A 15171-nucleotide genomic window follows, 5' to 3' on the forward strand; every position below is an offset into this window, starting at 1 on the left:
TATACTGAGTTCCTGAAGATCTCCGAGGGAATTCATGGAATGTCGTGGGAACGCCCGGGTGGGACTCGGACGCGTTCCCCTCTTTCCTGTTTTCTTGTTGCCGCTGACGACCTTCACTTCCTGTTCCGGGCCTTGTTAGTCTTTGGACAGAGAGAGAGAGACATAAAGATGTAACAAGAGAAAATAACTCTTTTGTCATTGATAGACTGATTTCTCTCCTTCATTGTGTAGTCAAAGTTATGTTATATGGAGTCTCAGTTTTTATTTTAGTATAAGACACACACACAAATTGAAGTATAATGTTGCCATGGAGTCCGTTAATTAGCTGTGGGAGACACAAGCCCTGTTGTTTTTTCCCTATATATTCGTTTAACGTTGCATTTTGGCAAACTAGCACCACAAAAAATAAGCCGAATTAGCCATTAGAAGTTCTTCTTTGCAGTGAAACCATGAATTTACACACAGATATCACTGGATTACTGTGATACTGAAGACAACTTAAAAACGTGCAGATTCTCAGGCAAGTTCTGCAGTTAAAAGCAGCACTTTTTTTCTATTTCTAAGAGGATTAATGGAAGTTAATTTGTGTTGGAGTTATGTTATCTAGAGTCTCAGTCTTTAGTTTGTTTAGTTTAGTACAAGACACACATAAACAAGGAAGTATAATGTTGCCATGGAGTCCGTTAATTAGCTGTGGGAGACACAAGCCCTGTCGTTTTTTGCTGTTTAATGTTGCATTTTGGCAAACTAGCACCTTAAAAAGTATGCAGAATTAACCATTAGTAGTTCCCGTTTGCAGTGAAACCATGGATGTACACACAGATATCCTTGGATTACTGTGACACTGAAGAAAACTTAAAAACGTGCAGATTCTCAGGCAAGTTCTGCAGTTAAAAGCAGCACTTTTTTCTATTATTTCTAAGAGGATTTATGGATGCTTATTCGTGATGGACATCAGATATAATGATATCCTCTGGAAGCGTAAACCACACTGAATCTAAAAATGTGTGTGTCATGTCTGTGTGTTAAAATATGACTGAGTTATGACTCTAAGCAGGAGTAAGAGTTGTCTACTCTCTCCACCTCCACCTCCTGCAGGCCAGCAGCTGTCTGCCAAGCCCAGAGAAAGAGCCTGATCCTGGGCTGAGAGAGCCAGCTAATGCCCCCTCCTGGTCCAGCCACCATCCCACACGCTGAGCTGGGACATGCTATAACCACCTGACTGCCTCGTCATCAAAATGATGGCCTCGGTGGTCGTCGGGGGCCGCCGGAAGAAGTCTCTCAGCTTGAGAGGGGTGGACCCCGAGACCTGTATGATTGTGTTCAAGAACCACTGGGCACAGGTAATCTCCTAATCAATCTACTAATCAATCACTTCTCTTTCCTGTTGTTTTGTCTCTTCTGTCCCTCAGTGTGTCCTCATTTCCTCGTAATGGTTGGTAGACACAGTGTGTGTGTGTGTGTGTGTTAATATGTGTGTGTGTGTTAATATGTGTGTGTGTGTGTGTGTGTGTGTGTGTGTGTGTGTGTGCATTACTGACCCAGACTTTGGCCCTTAAACACAGGATCCATTTAGAAACAAATCCCTCTCTACGGCCGCCAAGAAAACCCACGCACGCACTCCATGTCTGTGTGTCTGTGTGTGTGTGTGTGTGTGTGTGTGTGTGTGTGTGGTCCTTGTCTGAAGCAGCTGAGGTCAAAGGTTAACACAAGTCCAGACAGTGAATTACATTCTTCTCTCTCTCTCTCTGTTCATTCATGTATTCATTCCTCCCACGGCGATCTGTTATCTACTGTATCTCACATTTCTTATATTAATGAATTAGTCTTTGCTGTTTGTAAGTATCAATATTAAAGACAGTTTTACATAAACCATAATGAATAAAAACCTAAAGATTTTCTTCATTACAGTTGATTTATAACTATTTAAAATTTCAAAACAGATCATAGAAAAATCGCCAAATCGACCAAATTGCAAATGCGAATTAGTCTGGAACATTTCGACTTCCAAGAGGCGTTATCAAAGATGGTCTATAACAAAGATGATGTACTACAAGCTCTGTTATTTTTTTATAACAGGCCGTTGCTAAGTATAACAGACCGTTGCGATGTATAACAGGCCGTTGCTATGTATAACAGATTGTTGCTATGTATAACAGACCGTTACTATGTATAACAGATTGTTGCTATGTATAACAGACCGTTACTATGTATAACAGACCGTTACTATGTATAACAAACCGTTGCTATGTATAACGGACCGTCGCTATGTATAACAGGCCGTCGCTATGTATAACAGGCCATCGCTATGTATAACAGACCGTTACTATGTATAACAGACTGTTACTATGTATAACAAACCGTTGCTATGTATAACGGACCGTCGCTATGTATAGCAAACCGTCGCTATGTATAACAGGCCATCGCTATGTATAACAGACCGTTACTATGTATAACAGACCGTTACTATGTATAACAGACCGTCGCTATGTATAACAGACCGTCGCTATGTATAACAGACCGTCGCTATGTAAAGAAATTACAGTATTCTGCGGTTAAAAACAGTTGGATGGAACCTCACTTAATGCTGAGGTTGTCTCCGTTGTCCCTCTTTCTGCAGGTGGTGAAGATCCTGGAGAAACACGAGCCGGGTCGTAGCGGCTCTGGTGCGCTGAGCTTCCTCTCCGGTCACGCTAGCGGTGGCGGCGGCGGCTCTGGAGCGTTACGCCTCGGCCCCATCCCGGCTGACGAGGCCAGCGCCGTCCAGAACTATGTGGAGCACATGCTCTTCCTGCTGATGGAGGAAGAAGCGGGGCAAGGTAAGAAGAAGAACGGCGGGAATGTTTCATCGCGATGCCGCTGCGTTGCGTTGCGTTTTATTTCATGGCCTGTTACCGTTAACAGGAGGAGCGATGGGTCCCATCCTGGAGTTCGTGGTCGTGGAGGGGGTGATGGAGAGGCTGTTTCTGTGGAGCCTCAGGAGGCAGTTCACTGAGGACATGAAGCTGGAGCAGCTCAGGATGTACCAGATGCTTCTATCTCAGGCCAGACAGCCTCTGCTGCACCATAAACCAGTTCTACGGCCGCTCATGATGCTGCTGGCGTCCTGCGCTGGACCGGGAACCGGTGAGTTGGTGCTCAAAGGACATTGGTGGAAACACGCTTATGTACTTTCTAGCCAGGTGTTATTAGAAGGTGGATACTACTCTCTTATTACACGGCTTTGTTGTATACTGTCCCCCCTCGTCCTCCAGACAGCGGCGGCGTGGTGGAGGCAGAGCTGGTCCTCCTGCTGAACCAGCTGTGTGTCGCTCTGGTCAGAGATCCCTCGGTGCTGGAACTGTTCTTCCACACCAGTGAGGACCAGGGAGCCGCCAACTTCCTGTTGTTCTCCCTGCTCATACCATACACACACAGGTAGGTACACGCAAACAGGTACACACATTTAAAGGGTATACACACAAAGTCTAGGGCTTTTATTGTGAAAGGTAAGAACGGAAGGAGTGGATCTGGTCTGCGCTGCCTTTTCTCAAGGTTGTAAGGAGTTGTTGTTTCATAAATATGGGCGCCACTCAACCCGTTCCACACAACGTGATTGGAAAACTCAGAAAAATTTACTTTGTTCTGAAAAAAAGTTGCTTTTTCGCCTCATAATATTCTGTTTTAAATTCATATACATGACAAAAACAATTGTTAAACAAATATATTAACGTGCAAATGAATCGCCATCTTAGTTTTTGGCCGTCGTCATCTTAGTTTTTGGTCTTCGTCATCTTAGTTGTTGCGCGTCGTCATCTTAGTTGTTGCGCGTCGTCATCTTAGTTTTTGCCCGTCGTCATCTTGGTTTTTGGCCATGCCTTCTTGGTTTACGTATAGGCAATATACTGTAGTATGTATATATATATATATATATATATATATATATATATATATATATATATATATAGTATGAATATGAATGTAAAGAAACAGACCTTTTTTATGTCTCTCTGGTTCAGACAGGGTTCGGTCGGTCAGCAGGCCAGAGATGCTCTGCTGCTCATCATGTCTCTGTCGGCCTCCGATCCTCGAGTCGCCCAGCACATCGCCGAGAACACATACTTCTGTCCTGTAAGTGCACAAAAACACAAACACACACATATGAACTAAAGGCCCGTTTCCACCAGGAAGTTCCTGGTAATTTTCGTTCCTAGAACTACTTTTCAAGGAACTAAGCGATGGGCATCCCTACAAACTCCGTCCCAAAAGTTTTTGTACTTTCTGAAAGTACTACCCCTGACCAGGGTATTTTTTGGGGGTAAAATGTCCCCAGAACTTAATTTAGACCCTGATCACTGCAGTCAAAACACAACGAGTTCCTCAAAAGGTTCCTAGTTCCTGGGGAAACTTCCTGTGGTGGAAACGGGTCCTAAATTACAGCCTGTCAAATACATGGAGGATAGATAGTTTGCATCCTTCATCACTAAACCTTGATGGTTCATTCCAAGACGGCCGAGGAGACGACGCCTCAGCTCAGTGTTTACTTGGTTTCACGGTCATGTCGCTGTACGTCTACCGGAGCGTCTGCCCGTCTTGGAAATGTCAAGGATTTGTTCAGGATCAGCAGATGTGGATCAGAGAGATAAACCCACCGGATAACTGTTGCATGACGAGAGGAGAATATGATGCAAAGATTTTTAGCTACTGTTGTGGTAGAAGATGCATCAACATTTTTTCGGCGGCAAAATTTAGGGCAAGTTTGGAGCGTTGTTTGGCCTCCTTCGCAACAAGCTAGTATGACATGGTTGGTACCGATGGATTCATCAGGTTTTTGTAGTTTCATATGATACCAGTATCTTCACTCTAGCTTTAATACTGAACCCTAAAAATCACAAACTGCATTAAAGAAATTAGTGGCGTCAAAACGAATTTTCGTCAACGCGTTACTATGGCGTTAACATTGACAACCCTTATTAAAACATATCAATGCTGTCTGTTAAGAGTCTTTAAATACATCTGTGTAGAATTCCCTCAGCAGAGCTGCTAGTTTATCCCACGTAGACCCCCCCATTAGCTGAGCTAAACCAGGTTAATCTCTACATACCTTCCTAATGCGTGCAAAGAAATGTGTTTTCCTGAGTGTGTGCAAGAGTGAAGTTCTCCTCCTAAAACAGTACACTTGGGGTTAACAGAATAAAACTGACTCTTACTGTAAAGACCCGCTCTGTGATACGGATCGTTTTTTATGAATGAGTGGAGTTTGTCGTGGTTTGGGTGCAGTGGATGAATCCTTTTCTCTATTCATTCATCTCCCTGCTGCATTGTAATCTCATTATCACAAGTTATGTAATAAACTAATGAGCTCATACTGCGTCCTCGGGGAGTTAGTGAGTGTGTGACAGCCAGAGAGAGAGAGAGAGAGAGACAGAGAGAGAGAGGGAGAGGGAGACAGAGAGAGAGAGAGAGAGAGAGAGAGAGAGAGAGAGAGAGAGAGAGAGAGGCAGTTGACAAAATAGTGGAGACAAAAGAAAGAGAAGAAAGCAACAATAAAGACAGAGAGAGAGGAAACAGGAAAAAGATCTGAACCCGGTTTTCAGGGAAGAACAAGTCATAAAGATATTACAAAATACAGGAACTCTCGTGTAAAAAGCCTTAAAGGGACAGTGTGTAGGAATTCAGAGGCCTTGAAAGATACATATACACGTTTTCTTTTATTTCAGCACAGCTAACACTATAAACCAACCGTTGAGGCGACTCCGAACACACTGCGTTACCATGGTTACACACTGATGCTTTTTAACTGTCACCGTCACTTGCTCAACAGGCAACACAATTTTGCGTAAGTTTGGAGCGTTATTTAGCCTCCTTCACGACAAACTAGTATGACATGGTTGGTAACGATGGATTCATTAGGTTTTTTCTAGTTTCATATGATACCAGGAGCTTCACTGTAGCTTTAAAACTGAGCCTGCTACAACCTAAAATCACATTTTGCATTAATGCAGCGGTCAGCAACCTTTACTATCAAAAGAGACGTTTTAGGCAAAAATAAAGAATAAAGTCATAACTTTACGAGAAAAAAAGAAAATAACACGTAAAATTACTACTTTATAATATTAGGACTTTATTCTTGAAATCTCAGATTTCTTTTTTTCCTCAATGTGGCCCTAATACTCCATCGTACCGTCGTACCATAGACCTACAACAATGATAAATAAAAATAAAAATGTAAACAAAAAACAGTTATACATTTCCACTTTTATAAATCCACAGGGAGCCGCTGGAGAGGAGCTGAAGAGCCGCATGTGGCTCCGGAGACGCAGGATGCTGACCCCTGCATTAATGCATTAAAGGAATTAGTGGCATTAAAATGAATTTGCGTAAAGTAAATGGCAGTAAAACAATAACAAAAAGATTTTTACAATATATATATATAGCTAACGTTATTGAAAGACAAGAAGCATATTTTGTTTACTCGTGTCCTTCAGGTGTCTACTGTGTCGGCCATGTTGGCTCCATCACTGCCAGTTTCTGCTTTTACTGTGTGTGAGAGCGAAAGAGAGGGCGAGCAAAGACACTTAAGCATGCGCCACCTGTGTGTGTGTGTGTGTGTGTGTGTGTGTGTGTGTGTGTCAGATTTAAGCCCATGCATGTAACCACACTCTGACCTCAATCTTTATGTAGAGAGCAGATTAGTAAATCAGGGTGAGATTGGCTCGTACACGGAGAGGGATTAGTGAGTCTGCACGTGATTGGACGGTTGCCTGATTGTTAGCGAGACTCAAGACTGCAGCTGTTGTTGATGCTGTTGTTGTTTACGTTGCCATCTCATCCTTCTTTCTTCTCTTATTAAAGGAATAGTTTGACATTTAATGCTGAAAGGATTTTGATACCACTCTTGTGTTTGTATGTTAACTATAAGGCTACAGCTTAGTTTAGCATAAATTCTGGAAACAGGGGTAAAACAGCTAGCCCTGTTCCGTCTAAAGGTCACTGATTAACACGTTACATCTCATCAGATCATTTGTTTAACCCAGTGGGGCAACCTCCAGGTCTGAGAAGTGAAGCCAACGCTGAAGAGCCTTAAACCTGCGTTCTTTCTAACAGCCAGCAGGGGGCGACTCCTCTGGTTGCAAAGAGAAGTCTGATTGTATAGAAGCCAAAAACCGAGATTGTGACGGCCAAAAACCAAGATGGCGGTAGCTAAAAACCAAGATGGTGACGGCCAAAAATGCCGAACTTGAGGCTTCAAAACTATAGTCCACAAATCGATGAGTGACGTCACGGTGACGACGTCCACTTCTTTTAAACAGTACAGTCTATGGTTTAACCCGTAAAAAAGTGTAAAGTTTCGATGTTTCGGACGGAGCCAGACTAGCTGTTTCCAGCCTTCATGCTAAGCTAAGCTAACCATCTGACGGCTGTAGCTTCATGTTTACAGTAGAGAGTGGATTAAAGCTTCTCATCAAACTCTCAAATAAGCAAATAAACCCATTTCCCAAAGTGTTAAACTATTCCTTTAATGGATGTCTGCCCTCATTCTCTGCTATTTATAAAAAAACAGCCGCTCTAATCTGCACTGGAATTTAATATACACAAAAGCCTGTGTGTAGTCGTGTGTGTGTGTGTGTGTGTGTGTGTGTGTGTTCATGTATTTATATGTGTGTGTGTGTTTATAGGTGCTGGCCACAGGTCTGTCTGGTTTGTACTCGTCTCTTCCTGCCAGGCTACAGGTTTACAGTGAAGACTGGCACTGTCTGGACCAGGCCGACTGGCAGCAGGTAACCATGACGTCCGCACATCTCATCTCATCTTATCTCGTCTTGTCTTGTCTTGTCTTGTCTTATCTTATTCGGAGGGGAACATGAACCAGATTTCATGGCAACCCATCCAAGTTGTTGAGATATTTCACTCAAAACCACAAAAGTTAACCTCATGGTGGCGCTAGAGGAAAAGTCAGAGGATCTTTTAATTTGTTGGGATTCATCCTCTGGGTTTTATGAATGGTTCTGCCAAATTTCATGTCAATCCATCCCATAGTTGTCGAGATATTTCAGTCTGGACCAAAGTGATGGATTCAACATTAGCATCCCTAGAGCTACCATGAATGAATGAATGACATGAAAGACTGATTGACTGTCTGAATGTCTGAATCAATGAACGATCGTCTCTCTTACCTGGCATTTGGGTCAACAGGTTCCAGCTCTCGTCCACTTCCTCCACTCTTTGGACTTCTGTAGTGCTGTTACCAAGGTAACAGACACACACACACATACATAAAAAAAAAATGATAAGTGCTGCAGCCAACCCTCCGTCTCCGTCTCTGTCTCCGTCTCAGGTCGCTCATCCCTCCATCCGGTCCCAGCTGCTGGGTTACATCTATAACGGCTTCTTGGTGCCTGTGATGGCTCCTGCTCTACACAAGGTAGTAAAACTCGCTGTGATTGGCTACGGTGTTTCCCTTGTTATTGATGCTGATTGAATACAATCATACACTACCATTTAAAAATTGGTAATCTGCTTGCTAATCTCAATTTTATGCAAATTAGCCCGTCCAGCGCGACGCGTCTGGCTCACGAAACTTGGACCAAGCTGTGAAACTAGGCGATCTAGTTCTAAAATGAAACCAGATTCAGCAGTGGCATCGCCTATTTCTCACTTAAAATGTCCCAGAAAATCAGGGACCAATCAGGTGCATTCAACGATAGGTTATGTCACCGCTTGATTGGCCAGTTGAGTGGAGCAGCGCGTCCCAGAGTGTCCTCGCCGGACCTGGTGGACAGATACCGCTGGATTTCACATTATAGACGTGATCACTGACTATTTGTAGAACAATTTAGCCACAAATTCCCAGACTGACTACGCGGTCCAGACAGATACTCGGTTTTGAGTTTGGTGTCCGAGTTATTCTGTTTTTTATCTCTGTTAAAATAGTTATTATTGGAGGAAAGAAGCTGATAACTTATAACTTTTCAATAGTAATGTATTGTTTCACGTGATCACATTCATGCTTAGCTGACGGTGGAGGAGGTGATGACCACCACGGCGTACCTGGATCTGTTCCTGCGCTCCATCTCCGAGCCCGCCCTCCTCCAGAGCTTCCTGTCCTTCATCCTGCTGCACACGCACGACAACGTGCACATCCTGGACACGCTGGTCAGCAGGGTCAACACACCTTTTCAGGTAATACACGCTCCCCTTCTTCTTCCTCATCCTGTCTGCTTCATGCTTTATAGTATGTGATCGTGGTTTTTGGCCATCGCTATCGAGAGGGTGGAGCTAAGTACAACCGAACGCTGAATAACATACTGCTTAGAGAAAACGTTTTTAGAAGGGCTTGTGACAATAACATTTTCATACTAAAACATGACCTTTAACCGCTTGCAGTTGGGTACGGTGTCGCTGGCTCTGTTCAGGACTCTGATTGGCCTCTTCTGTGAAGACGTCATGCTGCAGCTGGTGTTCAGGTCAGTCTCACAGCTTCACAGGTCCTTCCTAGATAAAGCAAAAACACTATCTATTAGATTTTGGTTCATCTGTGAGGTGTATTTTCTCTTATTCTTTTACGGATTTATCTTTTTTATGGCACTCCTATGACTCCATATAATGCTTCCCCGTGTGGCCTATGCACGTCCTCCTCAGGTATCTGATTCCCTGCAGCCACCTGAGCAGGAAGCAGCAGTCCTCCCTACAGCAGAGGGACTGTTACTCCTCCAGCGCCGCCTCCTTCCTGCTCCTCTTGCCCTCCTGGTGCCCTGGGAGCCTCCACAACACCAACACTCACTCAGAGCAGATCCACTGGCCCAAAGGAGCAGGTCAGAACATACACCACACAAGTTAATAGTCTTTAACACATGTATTGTGCTAACTTAAACTCTCCGTCAGATCTGTCCGTATCAGACAGTGTTGGTTACTGTCGTGGTTCAGACTTCCTGATGGATGTAAACTACCTCCACTACCTCTGGGACGCCCGCCAAGCCATCTCCACATCCCACAGGTCAGTCTCAACTTCCTCTTCCTGTACCAAAGAACGTATATTACTCAGAAGTGAAAGTCAATTGGTCGTTTCATTTGCAACATCAGCCCCCAGCAGCAAAGCTACGCCTCCGCCATTTTGGACTGAAAGCGACTACCGAACAGCAGTAAAACGTCCGCCTACAAAAGTAAAACAAAAATATTTCTATTCTACCGTCATATTTAATGTCTTTACCGAAATGGCCCGTGTTTTAGACGCGCTTAAATGTCACACCTGGCCCGCATAGCCAATCAAATCAAGCAAGAGGCGGGCTTTACTACTTTACCACTTCCTTCCTGTTTTGATGCCGGTAGATCTGGCTAGCTAGCTAGTTAGCTGTTGGACTGTAGCTATCAAGCCCCCCCACGAAGAGCGCCGGGCTGTGATGCCAATTTTCGTAGTGGGCGAAATTTTCTACAGTTCATCTTGAGGGGGACATCAATGTCTGTGCTACATTTCATGGCAATCCATCCAATAGTTGCTGAGATATTTGACTCAAAACCACAAATGTCAATCTAATGGTGACACTTGATTAAAAGTCTCGGGACCCCCAAAGTCGGTAGGATTCGTCCTCTTGGGAACATGAATATCTGCACCAAATGTCATGACAACCCATTCAGTTGTTGTTGAGATATTTTAATTGGGACCAAAGTGGCGGACCGACCAACAGACGATCCGTACATCCTAATAAAATATGTCCAACATCTTCTGATGATTTTGTTTCGTCTACAGGGCTTGTCGTCTCTGGTCGTCTCCGTATGACGGGATCGACCCTCCGCCTCAAGAATACCGATCAGACACACCAGTGGACGATATAGAAGACGAGGAAGAGATTGTACGGCGAGTCAAGAGTGACTCCATCTGCTCTTTGGTTATCACTTCTCCCCCGTCAGCCCTCTCCCCCACGCCGTCCTCCTTGGATACCGTCTCCATGGGCAACCACACAGGACGGGCCAGCTCCGTCTTGGAGCTGGAGTGGGACGACATCTTCGCGGATGACGATCTGTCTTCGTTAGCGTTGATAAACACGGCGCTAGCAAATGGCGAGGCAGACAGATGCACTTCGACTCCTCGACACATCCAGGAAATGCGACGCACTGCGACCAGGCTGGTGCACGGCTCCTATGTGGAGGAGTCCGAGTTTGAGGACGATGTTCTGGTGTACAATCTCGTCGCCCAGAGAGAAACAAAGGCGGCCATTATGGAGCGAATCATGGCGGCAAATCGGCGGGCACGTGGAAGCATCTCAAACGGCCAGCGGGTGTCAACAGCAGCGACGACAACAGCAACAACGATAACAACGATGTTAACGACAACAGGGAGGACGGTGATGGACACGGTGAACAGTATAATGTTGTCAAGGAGGAGGAGCGAGGATGGAGGGAACGAGGAAAGGAGAAGGAGCGAGGATTTTATGAAGGAGGTGAGGAGGAGGAGTGAGGACTGTGGAAAGGAGATATGGAAGAAAGGAGAAGAGGAGATAAAGCGGATGGATGGACATCAGTTTCTCACCAACGGCTTTAACGCTAAGGATCACATCATCGACGAATGTGATGATACTGATGAAGACAGCGAGACATTTAAGCAAAACTTCTACCTGTGTGACCTCACAACTGCTGTTTATCCCACGCCATGTTTAGTGACTTTACCCAATGGCCACTCTGAATTTGAGCCACATGACCCTTTGGTGACTGACGCCAAGTCTCCAAGTCCGCCTAGTAACAAAGTCGCCAATAACGATGACTTCCTGTCCCGATACCACGAGCTCATGCTCTCTTTGGGGGTGGAGCCAGACTGTGACGACATCACAAGCGACATCAGCGTATTCAGGAGGCGGGTCCGAGCGCTGAGGCAAAAACTGGAAGAGGAGGAGGAATTTTTTCTTAGCTCCTCGTGGGATGACGGAGAGGAGGAAGAAGTAGAGGAGGAGGCGATGGAAGAAGAGGAGGAAGACGAAGAAGGAAGCAGTAAGAAAGGCAGCCGGAGGCATGGAGTTCCCTTTACAGGTCTGTGTTTTCACCAGCACCATCTTGGTTTTTGGCAGTCGTCATCTTGTTTTTTGGCCATCACCATCTTAGTTTATGACCGTCGCCATCTTGGTTTTTGGCTGTCACCATCATGGCTTTTGGCCGTTGTCATCGTGATTTTTGGCCGTTGTCATCGTAATTTTTGCCCGTTGCTATCGTGATTTTTGGCTGTTGTCATCGTGATTTTTGGCCGTTGTTATCGTGATTTTTGCCCGTTGCCATCGTGGTTTTTAACCGTTGTCATCATGATTTTTGCCCGTTGTCATCGTGATTTTTGGCCGTTGCCATCTCAGTTTTTGGCTGTTGCCATCTTGATTGTTGTCCGTCGCAACCTTGGTTTTTGGCCATCACCATCGTGGTTTTTGTCTGTCGCCATTTTGGTTTTTGGCCATCGCCATCTTATTTTTTTGCAACCAGAAGTCACAAGAGAGGGTGGAGCTAAGTACAACCGAATGCTGAATAAGACATACTTAGGGGAAAAGTTTTTAGGAGTGCTTTTGACAATAGCATTTTGACGCTAAAACATACGTGCTTTGACCAAAATGTGAATGTTCGGATTTGAATACATAAGGAACACCACTGGGAACCTCAAAATATAAATAATGGACCTGACCTTTAAAGATCTAAAAACCTTACTACGTATCATTCATCTGCTTTTTCTTGCATACATTGGTTCACTAACCTGTAGTTTCCCATGATGCCCCAGGTCCGTTCATCAGCGTCCTGTTGTCACGGCTCGAGAACCTCCTGGAGAACTCCATCGCTGTGAACCTGCTGGTGACGGGCATCCTGGCCCAGCTGGCGTCGTACCCGCAACCTCTGCTGAGATCCTTCCTGCTCAGTACGGACGCAGAGAACCAGCCCAACGTACGCACACTGCACCAGGTAACATCCACACGTCATATACTGCATGTCTGATTCCACTGTTTCAGGTTTCTAAATGATGATACTCACGGTGTATACTTTTATTCCTGTGTGTGTCGTAGGTGTTGGTGTCGGTGCACGCTCAGATTGAGCGCTACGTGGCGGCCAGACCGGACTTTCCTACCCTGGTCACTCAGGCCTGGAGGTTCTTGTTGGCTAAAGACCAAGACAGCAAGTTTAGAGGTAATGAACACACATCAACACAAACAAACTGGATATTCACTAAGTAGCATAATATTACGAGAAAAAAGTCGTAATATAACGAGAATAAAGTCCGAATATTACGGGAAAAAAGTCATAATTGGGATTTTCCGACATTGTTTGACGATCTAACAAGCGCTTTGTTTGAAGCCTTTACTTTCACGTTTTGTGTCTCCAGAGTGCCTCGAGTCTCAGGGCAGCGACGTCATCCTGGACCCGTCTGTTCCTAACGGCTCTGTGAGGAACGCTCTGGCTTTGCCTCCTCTCGGCGTCCTGCCGCCATGCCCTCCGATCCCGCCTCAAGCCAAGAGTCGAGTGTTCGCCATCGTCCTGTTCGCCGAGTTCCTGAAAGAGCTGGCCGCCATCGCCCAGGAGCACAGCATCGCACCGGACTGCTGCTATGCAGAGGAGTGATGGGGCCGTCCAGCTGTGAACATCTGCCTGAGAAGATACTGATGATGAGTTATCGAAGGAGCAGCAGAAGATCGTACAAGTCCTAAAAACACAAAGCACAAAACATGCAAATGATATTACTCGTTGAGGAGTAATACAACGTGTGTAAGGAGTAATATTTGTGGATATTTGTACAGTACAGTTTGTTTATATTCCGAGCAGCACTTGAACATTTTGATGTTTTTACCCCGTGTGAATACGGATGATATTTATATGTTGATGAAAATGATTTGAAAGAGATTATTTTGAAGATAAATCAAGTTTTCTATAATATTTGTGGGATCGGTGCAAAAAAGTTTTCTACATTGTTTTCGGACATCTTTGCACTTAACTTGTTGATATGGAAAAAATTAGTTTTATTATAATTTAGTTGTATTTCAAAATGCCAGTGGTGGCCATTTTAAATCAACTTACTACTCAGGAGGGGAAACTTGGTTCATAAACTAGTATGGAAATAAAACTTTCATACATTTTGGAGATAATACAGGTGAATAGGGTAACTAATATATATCACTATGAAACTTCCCCAGTTGATTACTGGCATTAAGACAATTATTTTTTGTATTACAAGTTTTCTGAAGTATTCTGTTTAATTATGCAAATGAGGCATTATCTTATTAAATTTGAGCTAATTTTCATACATTTCCAGAACATAAATCTGAACATTGGTTAAAGCCAGGTTAAAAAATTCTTGTTTCATTTTGTTGACATATTAGAGCCAAAGGTTTTTACTTTGTATCTCTCCATAAATCAGAAAATACTGTCAACAGCCATAAAAAAAACAATTTTCGCCATGTTTTTAGGAATAAAATGTTGTATAAATCAGGCTATGAATGATATATGAACAAACCCCTCCATAAAAACCTTCAGAATATAGATAGGAGTGAAATTGGGATGTTTGGTGAATGTAAATGCTACTGAAGAGGAGATTTCTGGCTCAGAGTCTGAGAAAAAACTGTTGAAAAATTTCATACATTTTGGAGACATTACAGGTGAATAGGGTAAAATAATTAACGAATAGATATCACCATGATACTTCCCCAGTTGATTACTGACATTAAGACAATTATTTTTTGTATTACAAGTTTTCTGAAATTGTATGTTTAAATATGCAAATGAGGCATTATCTTATGCTAACTTTTGGTCAATTAAGGAGAAATCTACAGACGCGAATAGATAAAGTATACAAATAAAAAGTTTTCTTTCCACTAGTCTCAAAGAAGACCCAAAATTTAAAAATGAATAAGTGCATGAAAAACAATGTTTTTGCCCGTAGTGTCTCGCCTTAAACACATTAAAGTGACTTTACATCACATTTATCAACACAAACAACAACTAGTTTGTAAATTCAGTTTGGAAGTCATTATTTAACATTTAAGAGCAAACCAGATGTCTTTCAAAATATTAATATTTTATACGAAAAGACAAGATGACTTAAAGCCCAAATGTGCTTTTATTTTATTTTATATTTTATTTTAATGTGGAAATACATTTTAGTTTGTGAATATTACCTGCTCAACTTTAAATTATTATTATTTCTTTTTTTTTTTGTTTCTCCAAAATGTCTCTTCT

The 15171-nt window shown here is 43.5% G+C and overlaps 1 protein-coding gene across 1 annotated transcript in view; it reads left to right on the forward strand.

Moving 5' to 3' along the window:
* Nucleotides 1-13644, forward strand: part of LOC141760833 (FHF complex subunit HOOK-interacting protein 1A-like) — a 16364-nt gene extending 2720 nt beyond the window's left edge. Inside the window, exons 3-18 of the mRNA XM_074623924.1 lie at nucleotides 1099-1343; nucleotides 2621-2819; nucleotides 2905-3126; nucleotides 3255-3417; nucleotides 3999-4110; nucleotides 7659-7760; nucleotides 8176-8232; nucleotides 8318-8404; nucleotides 8995-9162; nucleotides 9367-9446; nucleotides 9622-9794; nucleotides 9865-9976; nucleotides 10727-12000; nucleotides 12728-12906; nucleotides 13008-13128; nucleotides 13325-13644. Of these exons, the coding sequence (XP_074480025.1) occupies nucleotides 1239-1343; nucleotides 2621-2819; nucleotides 2905-3126; nucleotides 3255-3417; nucleotides 3999-4110; nucleotides 7659-7760; nucleotides 8176-8232; nucleotides 8318-8404; nucleotides 8995-9162; nucleotides 9367-9446; nucleotides 9622-9794; nucleotides 9865-9976; nucleotides 10727-12000; nucleotides 12728-12906; nucleotides 13008-13128; nucleotides 13325-13560 (3390 nt within the window). The 5' untranslated portion in view covers nucleotides 1099-1238 and the 3' untranslated portion in view covers nucleotides 13561-13644. The remainder of the gene's footprint in view (nucleotides 1-1098; nucleotides 1344-2620; nucleotides 2820-2904; nucleotides 3127-3254; nucleotides 3418-3998; nucleotides 4111-7658; nucleotides 7761-8175; nucleotides 8233-8317; nucleotides 8405-8994; nucleotides 9163-9366; nucleotides 9447-9621; nucleotides 9795-9864; nucleotides 9977-10726; nucleotides 12001-12727; nucleotides 12907-13007; nucleotides 13129-13324) is intronic.
* The last annotated feature ends 1527 nt before the right edge of the window (nucleotides 13645-15171 follow it).

The sequence above is a fragment of the Sebastes fasciatus genome, chromosome 22, assembly GCF_043250625.1.
Source record: "Sebastes fasciatus isolate fSebFas1 chromosome 22, fSebFas1.pri, whole genome shotgun sequence".
In the NCBI taxonomy this organism is placed as follows: Eukaryota; Metazoa; Chordata; class Actinopteri; order Perciformes; family Sebastidae; genus Sebastes; species Sebastes fasciatus.